A 16,525-nucleotide genomic window follows, 5' to 3' on the forward strand; every position below is an offset into this window, starting at 1 on the left:
TAATAACTGTTATTTTATTTCATTTTTTGTTTTAATTTCATTTTGGTATTCCAAATGGATACACAAAATGCAAATCTGAGTCTCTTTTCAGTCTCTTACTTCAGTGATTTACTCTTAATCCAAGGTGAATTATTTACCCTACCTACCATTACTTTTCAGATTAGGCTGATTTCACATTTTTCTTATTTTCTTTTCTTCTTATGTACCATTTTTTTCTAGTTCTGGCTGGACATTTAAAAACAACCATAATCTTGTGTTTATTATAAGCCTTTAAACACCAAGATTGTATCTTGCATCTGCTGTTGGACATATCCCTGGCCATATCATGATGCCAGCAGTGAAGCAATACTGAAATATCAGCATGTTGCGAACACTGAAAAACACCACTTCCTCTGCACTCTCGTAAAGCCAGCTTCTTTTTCTGTTTTCATTTCAGCATCGATTTGAACACACACTTATCCTGTGTTTCTATCAACAAAAGTGCCTGCCATGTCCCCATTTCTCAGCTTGTATTTATGTCACCCTGCCAGTCCAAGAAGAAGCCCCTAGAATGAAGCCCCTAGAATGAAGGAAAGCATGGAAATATAGACATGCATGGTCATCTTGGTGACATTATTTGTTTAGTGGTGCAAGATCCTTTTTCATTTCTATTATTATTAATGAATGTGGAAGAATTACTAGATTTCTCCTGGTGTTGGGAGCCCTGGGTGAGAAAAACATCAGGTAAATAATATGGAACCTCCAAATGTTGAAAACAAAGTAGAAGAAATATGGATTGTTTTCTTAGTTGCCCTTTTGTATCTGCTGATGCAATTTAATCTCATATCATAATCCAGAATCTACTGCAATAGCTATTAAGTTTATTTACATGACCATTGCAAAACAAAGGTCAAGTTTAAAAAGCAGAAACAAAGCAATTCAATTAAAAGTATTGAGAAACTTTATTTATGATACACCCAAGATCCAGAAGCAGAAAACAAACATGTTGCTTGCAATGCTTTTTTATATACATTAGGAAACATGCCAAAAGTTGAGTTGAGGCCAAAAGGTTCTCCAGCATTCTGTTTCATTCACAAATTATGTTAGGTTTTCTATGCCTGAAGCCTGTGAAGTCCATCTCAGATCTATCTTGCCTCTTCATCCTTCTTCCCTTGTTGAAGGCAGATTTTAGGATTTTGTGTTTTCTGTTCATGATATGCTTTGAACCAGATTTCTCCCGCAACCTTCAAGGAACTGAAAATAACAGAAAATAAGATTCTCTTCATTGCCATGAGAGTTAAGTCCTATTTAGAAAAAGCATGCCTCTGATTCAAGCAGAGAAGTAAACTCAAGTGTAGTAAATCGAGGATAGAGAGAGCAGCACAAAAATCTCTCAGTGAGTGATATTTCTCCTTTTAGGTATTTGACATATCTTGATAGTTATCTCTAGCTTGCATTGATGCTTTATGGACTTATAGCATTATCATAAAGTAGCACTTTATCTAAGCACACAAATTGCAAGGACATGCTGGTAGAGGATAGAGTCTACCTATCTTCAGACCTGGACATGTAATTTTCATGCTAGCAATATGGAAATAGTTTTCTATTGTTTTCATGAGCTGTAAGCCATAATCATCTCAACTATGACACATCACGGCTTGGACTATCTTGCTTTGCATGTAATGAGTCTATCTCATATATTGGTTTCACCTTTTAAAGTTGCATTACTGAAATAAATGAATTTTTGCACAATATTCTAATTTTTCGAGTTTCACCTGTACGTCTAAAATCTTTGTTCTCATTAACAGTTTAATACTCTCTTTTGAAGCCTCTACCCAATGGACTTAATGTTCAGTTGACATATTCACACATATATAAGTAAGTCTATATCACTGCATATTCTCCTTTCCCGTGTCCTGAAGAGCAAAACCATGCAGATCCTTCATTTGATTTGCTGTTTGGCTAACCTTTCTATATTGTATGTTTCTTAGATCCCCAACCCCTCCTCTGACTTGATATCTTTGCAATCTGATACTTACTGCACAATGTCAGTAAAGCCAGTGAAGAGGGGTTTTGATTGATATTCAATACCATGTTTGGCACACATGGATTTCACCAAAGGAGCCACTTTCCAAAAGTTGTGCCGGGGCATCGTAGGGAAGAGACTATAGGCAGAAAGGAAGGCAAAGAAGTTGTGATCCTTTACTATCTTTTTGTCTTATTCGAACTATGAATCAGTTTCTCACTGATATCTGTCTTATTGCCCTAAATCGGTACTCACTGGTGCTCAATTTGAAAATTCAGGTGCCCTGTTACCCAGTCGTTGAAAAAAGATTGATTCACATTGCATGTTGCCTGAAGCTGGGAGAAGAGAGAAAGACAAGTTTTAGTCCAGACATACTGTGAATGAAGGAAGAACAATTTCCAAGCAAATGTCCATGATTTGTATTCATGTATGTTTGTGTATATGTATTGGTATATAACTAGTATTTCTAGACAAATATGTTGAATTTTGGATAGATTAAATTATATTACCTTAATAGTAAAATTTAAATACTGATTTGGCATCAACTCTGATAGTCACCATTGTACAATTCTGAAAACATGGGGAATTAAAATTTAATTCTAGTAATATGTTTATTTTTCATTTTGTGAAACATTTCTTTTCAACAGTTACATTCAAATCTTCCTCTTACTTATTCCAGACTACACCAAGTTGTCTGGTATGTTTTGAACTCACAGGCCTCCTTTTTCTAAAAAGAATATCCTGATCTGGATGAAAACCTGATGCTGGGAATGGAAAAGAATGAACTGATTCCTACACTGGCCAGTTTCTCTTTCAGTTAGTGCTATTATCTTAAAATGAGGGCAAAGAATGTGTGTTCCGCTCATCTCATTTCCATTTTTATAAAGTCCAAACAAAAACGAGGGCACTCATAATCTGTAAAGAAATGGCATGGTACTTCGAAACACCCTTCAAACTTTTCTATGATAGGAAAAGCACTGTAAAAGAAATAATAATGGGTAAAAATAACTTCCAAAAAGGAATTCAGTTTTCACATATGCAAATTATAGTTGACGCTGTGGTAATTGGATTATTATGGATTTGTGAATTATTGTCATATAATAAAGTTACACAGACAAGCTAACGTTTAATCATGTATAGCCATCAATTTTATCTTTGAGATGTCTCTCACCTGTGTAGAGAACCAATCCATGTTTTTATCACGATCAATGTGCATAGGAATATGACTCATCTGCGATATCCATGTAAATAGGATACTCTCAAGAACACTGAGACACAGAAATGAGGCAAAGTCAGGAAGAGAAACTATATTTACACAAATAAGCCATTAAGTAGAATAGTGGGAAAAATGTATTGGTTTGTTTGTTAATGATGACTTAATGATGCCTTTCTATGGAAACCAATACCTGTCTAACCCCCCAGTGACAATGAGTCAGATCCAAACCCAATATCAGGAGCCCCAATCTTTCTGAGTCAATGGACGTACTTGGAAGGTTGACCAGAATCCATGGAAACTGATCCAGAATGGAAACTACATAGTGGCTTGGATAGATGTATAATGGCAAATGGGTGACCTTCTCAGAGCAAGACAAATTGGTGAGGTTGTGCTTGCTACTCTCTCTAGCCCCTCATGATGCTCTTTATCATTTTTAAATGACTGTATAAACTCAACTTAAAGAAATAAAAGAGAATAGAAAGAATAAAAAGTGCAAGAAAAGTAAGAATATAATAAAGAGAAAAGAAATATATAAAGAGGTTACTTTCAATCTTCATCACAAAGTATAAAATTTTTTAATAACTCTTCACCCTTTGTAAAATTACAAACATTTATCTCTTCATCCCATATCATCAATAAATAAATCGATAAAACATTGTCCTTTTCAGTCCTGTGTCAGCAGAAAGTACAAAAAGGATAACTTATTGCATAACTTATCTTATTTTAACATTGATCAAATAAACCAATTTTATATTCCTTCATTTTACTTAATCTTTAGCTCAGAATTCCCCAACCTTTCAAGCTTTGTGGGGGTGGCAGAGGGACGGAGAGAGGGATGGTTCTGCACAAGCAGCCAGCAAGCTCATGCACATGTTCATCCATTGCTCACACAAGCGTGCCCACCACTTCCACGGCCCAGTTCCAAACAGCTCAAGCCTGGATGGGGACTCCTGCTTTAGCTCATTCAAATATTGCCATAAGTTTTTATTCTCTCTTTGTTTCTTTTTCTTTTTCCCTATCACACAAAATTCTTCAAGGCTTTAACAAAGCTCTTCTTAAATTCCAGTTGAAATTTTTATTTATCTGTTTATCTAGTTCATTCTCTTGATTTGTCATTTGTATTTCATTTCTAAATTTTAAAACGCCAGCCAGTTTCTTTTGAAGATCCAATGAAACTTCCTTTTCTAAATTAATCTCTTAGCCTATCAGTTGTAAATCCAGTTTCAATACTATCTCCATCTTGTCAAAAATTGTTCTGAAAATGGAATTTCTTCAATAACATCCTTTGACATAGTCTATCCATTAAAGCATCATCATTACTGATATTATTGATACTATAGTTACTATTTTCGGATTCGGTTCTTCAAAAGTCTCCTTCCTCTACTTAAAATCTACTTAAAACAGTTACGACTGTTGCAGCATCCCCACAGTCATGAGAGGCCAGGCAAGGAGATGTGTGCCTCGATGTGAGTGATGTTGAGTTGGCCACACCCAGCCAATAACATGACCACCAAGCCACGTCTACCAACTTAGCCACACCCACAGAACCGGTTGTTAAAAAATTTGAATCCCACCCCTGACTCAAACCTGTAGAAAAGCACTGTCCTGTGAGGCAGGCAATTCAATAGGGCACTTAGAACTGAGGACTGCTTCACTTCATGGAGTTACATTGAAGTGGCACTTTATCTAAGGTTCAGTCAAAATGAAGAACCTCTTTGATGCTTTGCATATATGTGGTCATTGATTCACATATGCAGATTGTAAAAAGATATATGCTGTAGTCAGTAAGTGATGAATGCATGTGCACCAGCCCTCAACAGGAAAAAAATGAGAATGGGTGTCCTGAAAATGAGGAGGACTTTTTGGAGTAAGTTCAGACAGCCTTCCTCAGCCTGGGCATTCAACTTGACTGCCAGAATTCCCCAGCCAACAAAACCATTACTGTCAATGGTACAGTTGAAGCCCACACATAGGGAAGTGGGCAATTTTGGGAAAGGATAATCTAGAGAATAGTCAGGGTCTGTGAAGAAATGGTGAAACACAAATAAAATAGTACATATAATGAACAGTACTTTAAAAGAAGGAGGTATCCCAAAACACCCTTGAATCCCAATATGGGGTTGAAGGCAATAAAGAATCTGATAAAATATGCCACGGTCCATGCTATTTCCTGCAGAAGAGAAGAAAAGGAATGGACATTAGAATAGCATCTTTCCTTGCTCCAAGTAGACACCCTACATGGAATCTTACTGAGAACCAGATGTATATCTTCTGGAAACTCTGCTCTATTTACTGTCCATTTTGACAAAACCATTTTTTACCCTGGCAGCTTTTTTAATGGATTGACAGATTTAACTGATTGAAAAGAGTCACAGAAAAATATACTAAATAAGTCTGAGAATTGTTTTTAAAAAACTACAATATTTTGAGCTCACATCACTCCAGAAAGTGATGGAGGACAGAAGTTTCTTTGCACGTTGTTATAAGGTTTTTTTTAATTAACCAGGGAAGACAAACTTTTTATATAGTGATTATCAACACAAGATACCATGTGTGCTTGTAAGCACCAGTGTTGATGTGTATGTGGATCTGTTTGAGCTCATAAAAAACATTGTTTTCAGTAACTGACATGTTTATATATCAGGTGAGAAGAATGTAGAGATTTTGTTAGTTTTGATTATCCCACAAAATTTCAGCCATTTTTAATTAGAGTGCTTGACAATAGTGTATGGCAGATCCCGACTTTAAATAAGGCTGGAAAGGTCTCTTCTGCCATCTTCTTTATTAGAAAAACATAAGTCCAACCCCACTTCCAATCCCTCTAGATCTTTTTTAAAAAAGAAAGATGAACCATAACTTTATAGTTGTATTAAGCTACCATAAATCATTTCTGAATCAAAGCCCTCAAAATCACAACTTGAGAAAACTGGATTGTAATTCTTGTACATTCTTAGTTCAACCGATGCCATTGTCCAATTGCCTCTAAAGTTTCCCCATCATGCCTTCTACATGTTTGTTTTCCCAGACTAAAATCGAATGCCTCCTTCATAAAAGGCCTTTTGATAGCAATAGTTCATCTGGAAGCCAGCAATAGTTCATCTGGAAGCACTTTAGATTTGGTGTGGCATTGACTTTCCTATTAACAATATCCCCATACCAATTTTCATATGCGCCTAAAATGGTCTAGACTTTTCATGCCCTCTTAAGGAAATAAAATTCTAAACCTATAAACATATCATGGGGGGAGGAGAATTTCAATATTTTAATATTTGCTATGGATTATTTGTGTACTCACCCTCCAGAGTTTGCGTTGGAGTATAAAGTACAACGAGTAAACTTGAAAAGTTGGCACTACAATCAGTGGCAATGCTGTAGAAGGAAACAAGATGCATATAGCCATTAACTGTCCTTTCTAAACATAAAGAAAGCATCAACCACACTCCTCAAATGTTTTGTATTTAACATTTTATTTAATAATTATAACTGTACTTGAGAATTTCATCATCAAAAATAAGTCAACCCCAAAACTTCGTCCATGGCAGACACTGCCTGAATTGTGCAACTATTTGTGTTGGCTCCATTAGAACCGATTGACTAAAATACGCTTGAATGAGCTAAAGGAAGCTCTGTTATTCCTGGTGATAAGTGGACAATACTATCTTAATCTATTCAGGTATATTTAGAAGAAAGCCCTGGTAAATCCAGTGACACCAGCTTTCAAGTGTTCATTCATTTATAAGAGACATCTCGTAAACTTGCCCATTTTGTAAAACACAATTCTGGGTGATTTACAACTATATAAAACCTAAAACTAGAGATAGGCAAGCTACACGTATATACAAAGAGATCAAACCCCACTACCTTCTAGCACTAACAATGTTACCTAATTGGGTAATGAAATGTCTGCCAATAAACTACCGACTTCAGGGAGCACCAAGAATCTCACAGTTCCACCCTGAGCTCCAAATATTCTCTTCTATTGGAATCACCCAAATAAAAGACATTTTTCCTTCAAAAGTAGGGAGGGGTTAATAGTCCAGGCAGTGGAAAAGAAGCATAGAGACACAACCAGGAAAGTTGCAAGTACTCTACTTGCTGGCCAATAATAGAGAAGAAAGGGAGAAGAAATTCCAGAGAGGAATTAAGGGAGAACAGTTTGTAACAGTTTGTAAGAAGAAAATATTATTATATAAGAGTACCACAGAACATGGTATTGTAATAGAGTATAATAATTGTAATCATTATAATAACTGTAATTAATGTAGCAATACAGAAATAGCGATAGAAACAAAATATAAAGCAGAGGCAATAGAAAACACATTTAAACTTGTAAGTTTCATATTCAGCTTTTATATCTTGGGTTTCTTTCAAGATAAAATATCTACCTAACCCTTATAGGAATATTTTTTTAAAAAAAAACTTGTTCAGAATCCTTATTCTCTGCGATGTTCTGCAGTTGCTGCCAGTGCTCCTGTTCTTCCCTCCTCCTCTTTATCTTATTATTAATAATAGAGTTGTTATTAATCTGCACTGTCCTGGGCATTATGTAGAATGCATATGTAATCTGTCCATGAGCTCATGGTAGAAAAGATAAGAATCCAAAGATGATCCAGAGCTTTTTTGTGAAAGTTGTTGTTTTTTTACACAAGAAAAAGGTCATTTGCACTTCAGGAGGTAGGGAAAAAAACAAGATACTCACTGAAGAAAAAATACTTGTGCTGATAGTTATAAGGCATATGTTTCTTTTTCTGCAAACCCAACTGTAAAAGAAATTAAGTCATGGAAAAAACAAATAACTTTCACTCGGTAATTATAATTTAAGGCTCCATTTCTATAACATCCTTTTCATCTTCTCTGTGAAATAAATACTCAGGCAGGAAAAAAGCACCAAAAAAGGTGAGATCTACACAGCTGTCACAATAATAGACTGTAATTGTGGTAGTTAAAGTAGATTACAGTCTTTATTTTCAAAGTTTCATATGAAGAAACACATGGCAGGGTGAGATAGCTTTTCAACTAAATCCTGCAATATAAATATGGAAAGAGCATTCTTAAACTTAGATATATATATATTTAGCCAGGATAGCAGAAACACTAGATAAACTTTTACTAGATAAATGTTTCCTAGTATGATTTGATTGCTTATTGTACCCCATGACTATTATTAAATGTTGTACCTGATGATTCTTGACTCTTGATGAATGTATCTTTTCTTTTATGTACACTGAGAGCATTTGCACCAAGACAATCTACCTTGTGTGTCCAATCACACTTGGCCAATAAAGAATTCTATTCTATTCTATTATACTAGCATTTCCATTAGCTGAAAGCTCTAAAGCAGGGGTGTCCAACCTTGGCAACTTTAAGCCTGGAGGACTTCAACTTTGCTGGCTGAGTTGAAGTCCTCCAGGCTTAAAGTTGCCAAGGTTGGACACCTGCTCTAAAGGAAAGCATTCTGGGATCTGGACTTGGATCTGCTGGGTTCAAAGTGCTCCATTGTCCCAATATCAGCTCTTCAGCCACAACATCCTATAGCTGCCACAATTAATGTCCTGACTGGTCTAAGTAGGGGTGAATTAACAACAAAAAGGGAATCCAGAATCTCAGCTAAAGAGGCAGCTTCTTCATTTTGAGATTTTTACTGACTGCCACATCCTCAACCATCAGAGATAAAACATTTTCTATTTCTGCTTGTGAGGCATAAGTCATTCTATATTTTCTTTGTTTTAAGAAAGAGCCAAGGCAGAATATGCTTATCAAATCTGAAACAATCCACTGAGATAATTCACCTGATAGTCAGCCCAATTCATAACATTAACAAGAGAAGGAGCCAACAGGAACAAACAAATAGATGCTTAAACTCCATACCACCCTCCATCTTCTATCCTATCTGAGCTGCCAGGGTTTTTGGACAGGCAGACAATCTGTTACTTTGCCTCCCTAACACACCTTCTTGGATTACACTCATGGCCATAAAAAATTGCTGCTTTCCTCAGAATGCTTTTGTACATGATTGTTAAGTCAATCCAGTGAGATAATTCACCCGGTAGTCCAATTCATAATATTTATCTATAGCTATGAGCTACAACAGGAGAACCAGTTTGGTGTAGCAGTTAAGGCTAGAATAGATTGCAAGATTGTGAGTTCTAGATTTTCCTTGAACAAAGCCAACTGGGTGACCTTGACCTTACCCTTAGAAAGGAGGGGTCCATATAGGGAAATACACTTTTGTTGTGGCCACCTTGGGTGAACATTTTGTCCAGCCCTACTAATCTACTATCTCTATGAGATCTGTTTTATCAAACACTGCTAATGAACATAAATAATAAATCTAGAAGTATTATACTATGTTCAATGCTAAACATTGACAATCAAGTGCCTTAACAATTTCTGTTCTGAACACTGATCTGAAAGGGGAGTGGCCAGGATTCAGTAAACTCTGTTGTCATCTAAGCAGTTGCTTCTTACCTCCAAAGAAAGAGGTTCCCCTAATGACAAAATAATGGGATGAAATGAAACATCTGGGTCCTTCTGGAAACAGTTGGGTTTAGCATGATGCTGGGAATGGTGCAAAGACCACCAATTAGCTGAAAGTCCCTGTAGAGGAAGAGTGAAAGAAAACATTCAGGTTCTTTTAAAAGATTGCTTGACTATTTACTACAACAGTATTCTGCTTGGAAGAGGTAATATAGAGGAGATTCCATTGAACCTTTGGATCAGATTCATAAAATAAGTTTGAGGTGTTGAATCAGCTGACTCTAAATTATCTTGGAGAGGTTTAAAACAGTTTGAAGATTAAGTGCACTTTTCTAGCTTTGAAGAATCTCAAGCATTCATTGCATACATGGACAAAACTGGGGGGAATTTGAGTATTGTAATGAGTTCTCTGATATTAACATGAGTAGGTGGCAAATGAATTTTATCACCTTTCAAAACCCTGCCTGTCAAAGCATGGAAGAGGTGCTGCTCTGCTATTTGTGTATTTAGAGAGATTCACCTGGGGAGAAACATAAAACAAAGTAGAGACCTAACTTTATTCTGCTTGGTCTCTCTTTTAATGAGTCTTGCTTTTTCTTGCCTCCATACCATTTTATTCTTGTTTTTCTTTGACTCATCTGTAGTACAGTCCCTGTTAGCTTTGGGTCCAGTATTTTCCTTCCTTTGTCACTGGCATTTAATCAGGCTTATTGATCAGGGTATTTTATCAATGGCATTTAATCAGGCTTAAAGTTGTACCAAAAGCAGGTGAAAATAACACCTGGTATGCTCATCTAATTTCACTGATAATGTTGATACAAAGATTTTAATACCAGTGTTAGGAAATAGATTATAGCAAAGTGATACCATTTAACAATGATCAAGCAGGGTGAAAAAAACTAGGCATGCAACAGGTAATATACGATTCATTGTAGATATAATAGACTTAAAATAAAGATCAACTTGTAATCTCATTATTAGATGCTGAAAACTTTTGATAAAATACACAAACAATACATGTTTATTATATTAATAGATTTGAAAATCCCTTGGAATTCATAAAATGGATTAAGAATATTATATCTACTTCTAAAATAAATTTTAATGATGTTTCCCCCCACTTCTTGACTATTTAGAGAAACTAGACACAGATATCCAGTTTCACCCTTGCTTTTTAATATCTACATTAATTAATACTTCAATCAATATTTAATATGTAATTATTGGTTTGTGCTATTAGACAACCTAGAAATATCTATGGAGTGCAACATAACTCAGTTGAATACAAATGCCCATATTCTTTTATTTCTAAACCTCATACTATTATTTTAGTATTGATGCAAAATAACAGAATATTCTATGATATTCCAAATCCGGCTTGATGCTAATAAGTAAAAATTGGGTTAGCCATTCACTAAATATCAATTCCATATTTGCACTGAATCCATTAACTATTTAGCATATGTATATACCAAAGGATACAACATGTAATTTAAATAAAATTGTGGGAGGGGTGTTTCTTCAGTTATCAATAAATGCGGATCAACTGTCAGGATTCTGGCAGTTACCCCCATTTAAATCATGAGTCTTGAGCCAAACTTCCAAAACTTCAAAAGGATTTATTGGGAGTTAACATGCCGGCACTGCCTGGGTGTAGCCGACTCTGAGACACATAATTCATTGTCGCCCTTGACCCTAGTTTTCCCCCACCCCCTGGGTGTATCGTAATTCATATTCTCCAATGGGACATATCCATAGCCAACAGTCATCAATCATGCTCTCCAGTTAGAATTTTGTGCAGCAGAAACTTCAATCACCTAGTTACTATCTTTGAAAACATTTATGCAATACAGTTTTGGTTTTGCAAGCTGTTGCACTGCTCCTCCTTCCCTTTATGTTGGCAACTCTAAAAAGACCATAGAAATATTTTATGAGTTGACATAAACCTTACTCTTTAGGGAAAAGGTGAATGCTCTCAAAATGTATGTTATTACCAAATAAATTTATATTCTGAGAGGAATTCCAGTTTTAAAATCTGGAAAATATTTTCAGAAAATAGATTCCTTCTTTACATTTCTATGGAGTTCTGAGAATATCTTTACAGAAAATCCTATTTGTAATTAATGAAGGTAGGATTCAGTTTTTAGAATCTAGATATATATACAGCACCTTTGGTTGGGTGGATAGTATAAGGATCTAAATATACAAAACTCTGTTACATCTGAAAACAATTACATTATTTAGAAACTTATGGAATGTCTACTTTTAAAACACTAACTGTTTTTCCCATGCCAAATTGACCTTATGGTCCATGCTAAATTGGCACTGGACAAGAGTTAATTAAATTCAAGGACAGCTGGACTTGGACTGCTTGTGGGAACTTAACTACTCCAGGATGATTCCTCTCTTGGCTCCCCCCTCCCCCAACTTTGATTCTCCTTCTCATACAGAAACATTCTTCAGTCTTTTTTTTAAAGTCACAATAGCACATAACCTGCTTTTTCTAGTTAAATTGGACTAAAGTGTTTTCTGTTTTACTTCAGTATGACTGCTCTACAGACTCTTCGTTGGACAACTAAGAGACTATGCTGCTCTTTTTCATTATTATTTCTGCCTTAAAACAGTAGAAGAGGAATATTTCAAAATTTATATCAGAATTATATCAGAATTCAAGAAGCAATGGGTGGAAACTAATCAAGGAGAGAAACAACTTAGAACTAAGGAAAAATTTCCTGACAGTGAGAACAATAAACCAGTGGAATGGCTTCACATTCAGAAGTTGTGAATCCTCCAACATTGGAAGTTTTTAAACAGATGTTGGATAACCATTTATCTGAAGTGTTGTAGAGTTTCCTGCCTAGGCAGGGGGTTGGACTAGAAGACCTCCAAAGTCCCTTCCAACTCTGTTATTCTATGCTATGCTATGCTATGCTATGCTATGCTATGCTATGCTATGCTATGCTATGCTATGCTATGCTATGCTATGCTATGCTATTCCATTCCATTCTATTCTTTCAGTCTTTTCATTCAATCTTTGCAGTGTTGATACCCTCAAAGGTATCTATTATCTCTGTTATTTTCATTTTATTCTGTACCCCAAATGAAACAGTTATAGGCATTTTGATGCTTTCCCATTCAAATCAAAAACACAACTTTCTTGAATTTATTTAACATGATCTTGATCTCAGATCTCCTATATGAAACAGGTCTTGCCATCTTCTGATCTTAAATTGGGATTCACTTTTGGTTAATTTACACATACATCTTGTTTATTACAAGTGAAATTCCATTCTTGGTCTGCAGTTAATAATGACATAGACAAACAAATCGTTCGATTTAACATCAGAGAACTTTTGTATTCTTTGTATGGGAATGTGAAAATGAGAATCCCATTTGACATCTCTGTTATAAATAACACAACACACTTGATATTTACTCATGAAACTTTTTCATGTATATTTGCAATATTCCATATTCTTTCCCTTCAATTCTGTGGAACATTCTAAGAATAATATACCTTACTTACCTTTAAATGGCACATCACAAATTCCTGAAAAAGATGGTTCCATTTTGGCTCACTGAAGACTGAAAGATGTCCCAAATCATGTTGTAGCCAGCCTGCTTGAGACTGAAAGAAAAGGGTGATTCACAACAGAAGGACCACCTTTTGTGTCACTCCTACAACTTATATCCAATGGTATTTGTAATAGTTATGCAAGAACTGCTGGGATAGATAAAATAAGGGTTCATTCATTCTAGGATTTTTTTTTTATTCAATCAAAGGGACAGCCACCCAGAGCAACTTTCCAAACAGAATATGCACAAGAAAGCAATTCTACAATATAACCACAGATATCTTCCACAAATTTATCTGATATTTTGTGATAGACAGTGAGAAGACATGGTTGCTTTTTAATGCTCTATTCTTGTTTCACTACTTACTATCCTTCAGAATGGGAGGTTTGATATGTAAGATGACATGGCATCATAGAACATAGAATAACAGAGTTGGAAGGGACCTTGCATGTCTTCTAAGATAAATGTCCAGACTGTTCTTAAAAGCCTCCAATATCCTGGGCAAAACAGAAGTGGCCTTTTTATCTAACTGAATTGCTTAGTCTTCTCCCACCCTTATTTCTCCAAACAATTGAATGCAATCTTCTCAAGGCCCATGGCAATTGAATATGGGTTATTTTCCTTATAAAGAAATTATTTTAATTTGGCTGAAAGACATTCTGTGGTAGGAAGCCCATCTAATGGAAAATGCAATTTTGCCTAAAAATAAAGGCAAGAATATTACCTGAGCAAAGGTCAGCAACACTGTGGCAATAAGAAAAGAGTTCATAGATATCCCAAAATACCACAACACAAACCAGCCAGCAGCATCCAGCAGTAAAATATGCAGTAAGGTCAGGAAAAAGAAGAATTGGTTTGGCTTCAAGAGTCCCATCTTTTTAACAGTGGACAGCAGCTCGCGAAAATCTTCTACTAATAATTTCTATGGGGGGAAAAAATCAAAAAAATTGGAGGAGTTTTGACTTTATGGATACAGCATAGCTAGCTGGTGGAATCAACAGTTAACAGCAAGAACTCTTGGTGGAATTGCTCTCTAAACTATCCTTTTCCTTCCAAAATTTTATAGGGAAATGAAGAGGAAAGCGTGTGACCCCAAAAATTGATAAATATTCTTTCAAAAATATTAAATGTGGAAGAAAACAGATGAAAAATTGTTGCATAAATAAACTATTTTTCTTCTTAGTGACCGCTACACAACTTACAACTCATGTTTGGGATACTAGAAATCAAGATCTATCTGGATTTAACAATCTTGGCAAAAAGTACCAATGGGGAAACTGACTGACACAGAGACAGAGAGAAAGACAGAGAGAAAGAGAGAAATAACTGGTATGACTGAAGATGATTTTATGGTATAGCTTGGTATAGTTTTGTTATATGTGAAAATAACTTATATGTATTGCAAGTTACACCTGAGAAGTATAGAACAGAAGGTACTCCATTTATGTTCATGATGTGACCTTCTAGAATGATTTCTGGACTTTTCTATAACAATAACTAACAAATAAATCATGTTTTGTAACTTCTTGTTCTGTAAAGTGAAAATATTATGTCCTTGGCTGGAGTGGGGGTTGTACATTTTGGCTTAAAGACTAATGTAAGAGATGCTAGGGTCATTCTGAACTGAACGGAACTGCTTAATGATCCATTGTGTTCAGAACCCAGGAAAGGGGCAGACACTGTATATAAATGCCAGCCTTCCTGGGGGAAAATGTCTTCTGCTATGAGCAGAATTCCCTTTTGCAAAAGCTTAATAATAAAGCTCTTGTTTACTGTCTCCAGTTGTGTTTTGTGATTATTATCGCAATTGGCGCATGAACAGGCACTCGAAGACGTCCAATTTGCCGCTGGTGGAGGTGAGCTGTCTGTGGGGGGGGGGCGCCCACGCTGATTTCAGCAGCTGGTGTGAGAGAGCTCTCCTCTGGAGGTGGATTGTGGATTTGCTCTTCAAATGAACTTCTAGAGACCCTAAACAAGGAGCTGAATGAGGAAGTAGCCCAAGTGGAGGGCACCGGTGCCCGGGTGACTACTAGTACATAAGGGATACTTAGTTAGACAGACTGGGTGATCTGTCCCTCCTTGAACAATTGATGGTGACGGGCGCATGACTGAGACTTCCTTTCTTTTGGAAATGTAGAGTGGCTTCTGTTAAAGGAAACAGTTAAAGGAGGGAGTAAAAGTCTTGGGTGGAATATGGGGCCCTGAAACTGAATTTTTGTTAAGGATCCTGAAAAAGAAATTCCTTTTAGTCCCCCTCTTCCCCTCTGGGAAGGTTATTATGTCATTAGAAGGAAGTGACAATGCTTAGAGACAGGTAGTAAAACTCCTGTGATTAATGAAAATTAAGAACACTGTGTGCAATTTTGAGTAAACATGAGACATTTATGAAAACAATTAGAAAGAAACTACAATTTGATCTTGAGATCAATCTTGAGCATTTTTCAGTCCTAAAAATAATGTTTATTATATTCTTCCCACCCGGGTTTTAGAAGGTAGTAAGAGGCTTGTCTAAACGGGAAGACATAGATATTTTGCCTTTGATTAATGTGTTGTGATCTTTATTTATTTATTTTTTATTTATTTGATTTGCCAATTGTTTACAAGATAATAAGTATAAGTGTATACATAGTTGTGAATACATGAAATGGGTACATATAAGAAAAATAAAAGAAGAATAAGAGAAACAATAGGACAGGGACGGTAGGCACGTTGGTGCGCTTATGCACGCCCCCTATCTCTGTTAAACATTTCTATTATTATATCTAATAATAATAATGTGAAGTAAATGAGATTGAAATTATTGTGATATGTTATTGGCTTGAATTTGGAGCTGTGGAAAAATGGGTAGTGGTTAGGGCCCAAAATTACATTTTGACTAAAGCCACTCACTTTCCCACTGCCAGAAGAATGGGCTATGGATGCTCATAATGATATGTTTGCATGAAAGTATCTGTTATGTTCGGAAGGACGGATTTCAGAGATGAGAGACTCGGGTTCAGTAACAACAGCTCTTTATTAATAGGCTAGATCAGACTCAGGAAGGTAGCAGCCGCGGCGGCTCTTTTATAGAGCTTGCCGAGGCTTGGCGGCCAATGACATCACTTTGAGTCTCCCGCACTTGGTTTTAACCAATCGCGGCAGACTCTTAGCGAGCCAATCATAAACACCCAGGCTGACCAATCAGGTAGCGGTTAACACTGACCAATAGGAATGCAGGGTTTCAAGCCTGCTAATATGGAACAGTATCTATG

General features: G+C 36.1%; 1 protein-coding gene across 2 annotated transcripts in view; it reads right to left on the minus strand.

Annotated features, from left to right (window-relative positions):
* Positions 1-917: 917 nt before the first annotated feature.
* Positions 918-16,525, minus strand: part of LOC113429456 (acyl-CoA (8-3)-desaturase-like) — a 32,149-nt gene continuing 16,541 nt past the window's right edge. The window contains exons 3-12 of one of the 2 annotated variants that reach the window (XM_087950642.1): positions 13,999-14,196; positions 13,225-13,326; positions 9,690-9,818; positions 7,921-7,981; positions 6,517-6,590; positions 5,294-5,391; positions 3,177-3,273; positions 2,261-2,340; positions 2,019-2,144; positions 918-1,233 (exon numbers count right to left, since the gene is read on the minus strand). In XM_087950642.1, the coding sequence (XP_087806768.1) occupies positions 1,125-1,233; positions 2,019-2,144; positions 2,261-2,340; positions 3,177-3,273; positions 5,294-5,391; positions 6,517-6,590; positions 7,921-7,981; positions 9,690-9,818; positions 13,225-13,326; positions 13,999-14,196 (1,074 nt within the window). In that variant the 3' untranslated portion in view covers positions 918-1,124. The remainder of the gene's footprint in view (positions 1,234-2,018; positions 2,145-2,260; positions 2,341-3,176; positions 3,274-5,293; positions 5,392-6,516; positions 6,591-7,920; positions 7,982-9,689; positions 9,819-13,224; positions 13,327-13,998; positions 14,197-16,525) is intronic. The other variant, XM_087950643.1, reaches the window with a different exon arrangement.

The sequence above is a fragment of the Notechis scutatus genome, chromosome 1, assembly GCF_049901735.1.
Source record: "Notechis scutatus isolate UNSWTSFEM ecotype Mainland chromosome 1, rNotScu1.2, whole genome shotgun sequence".
NCBI classification, from domain to species: Eukaryota; Metazoa; Chordata; class Lepidosauria; order Squamata; family Elapidae; genus Notechis; species Notechis scutatus.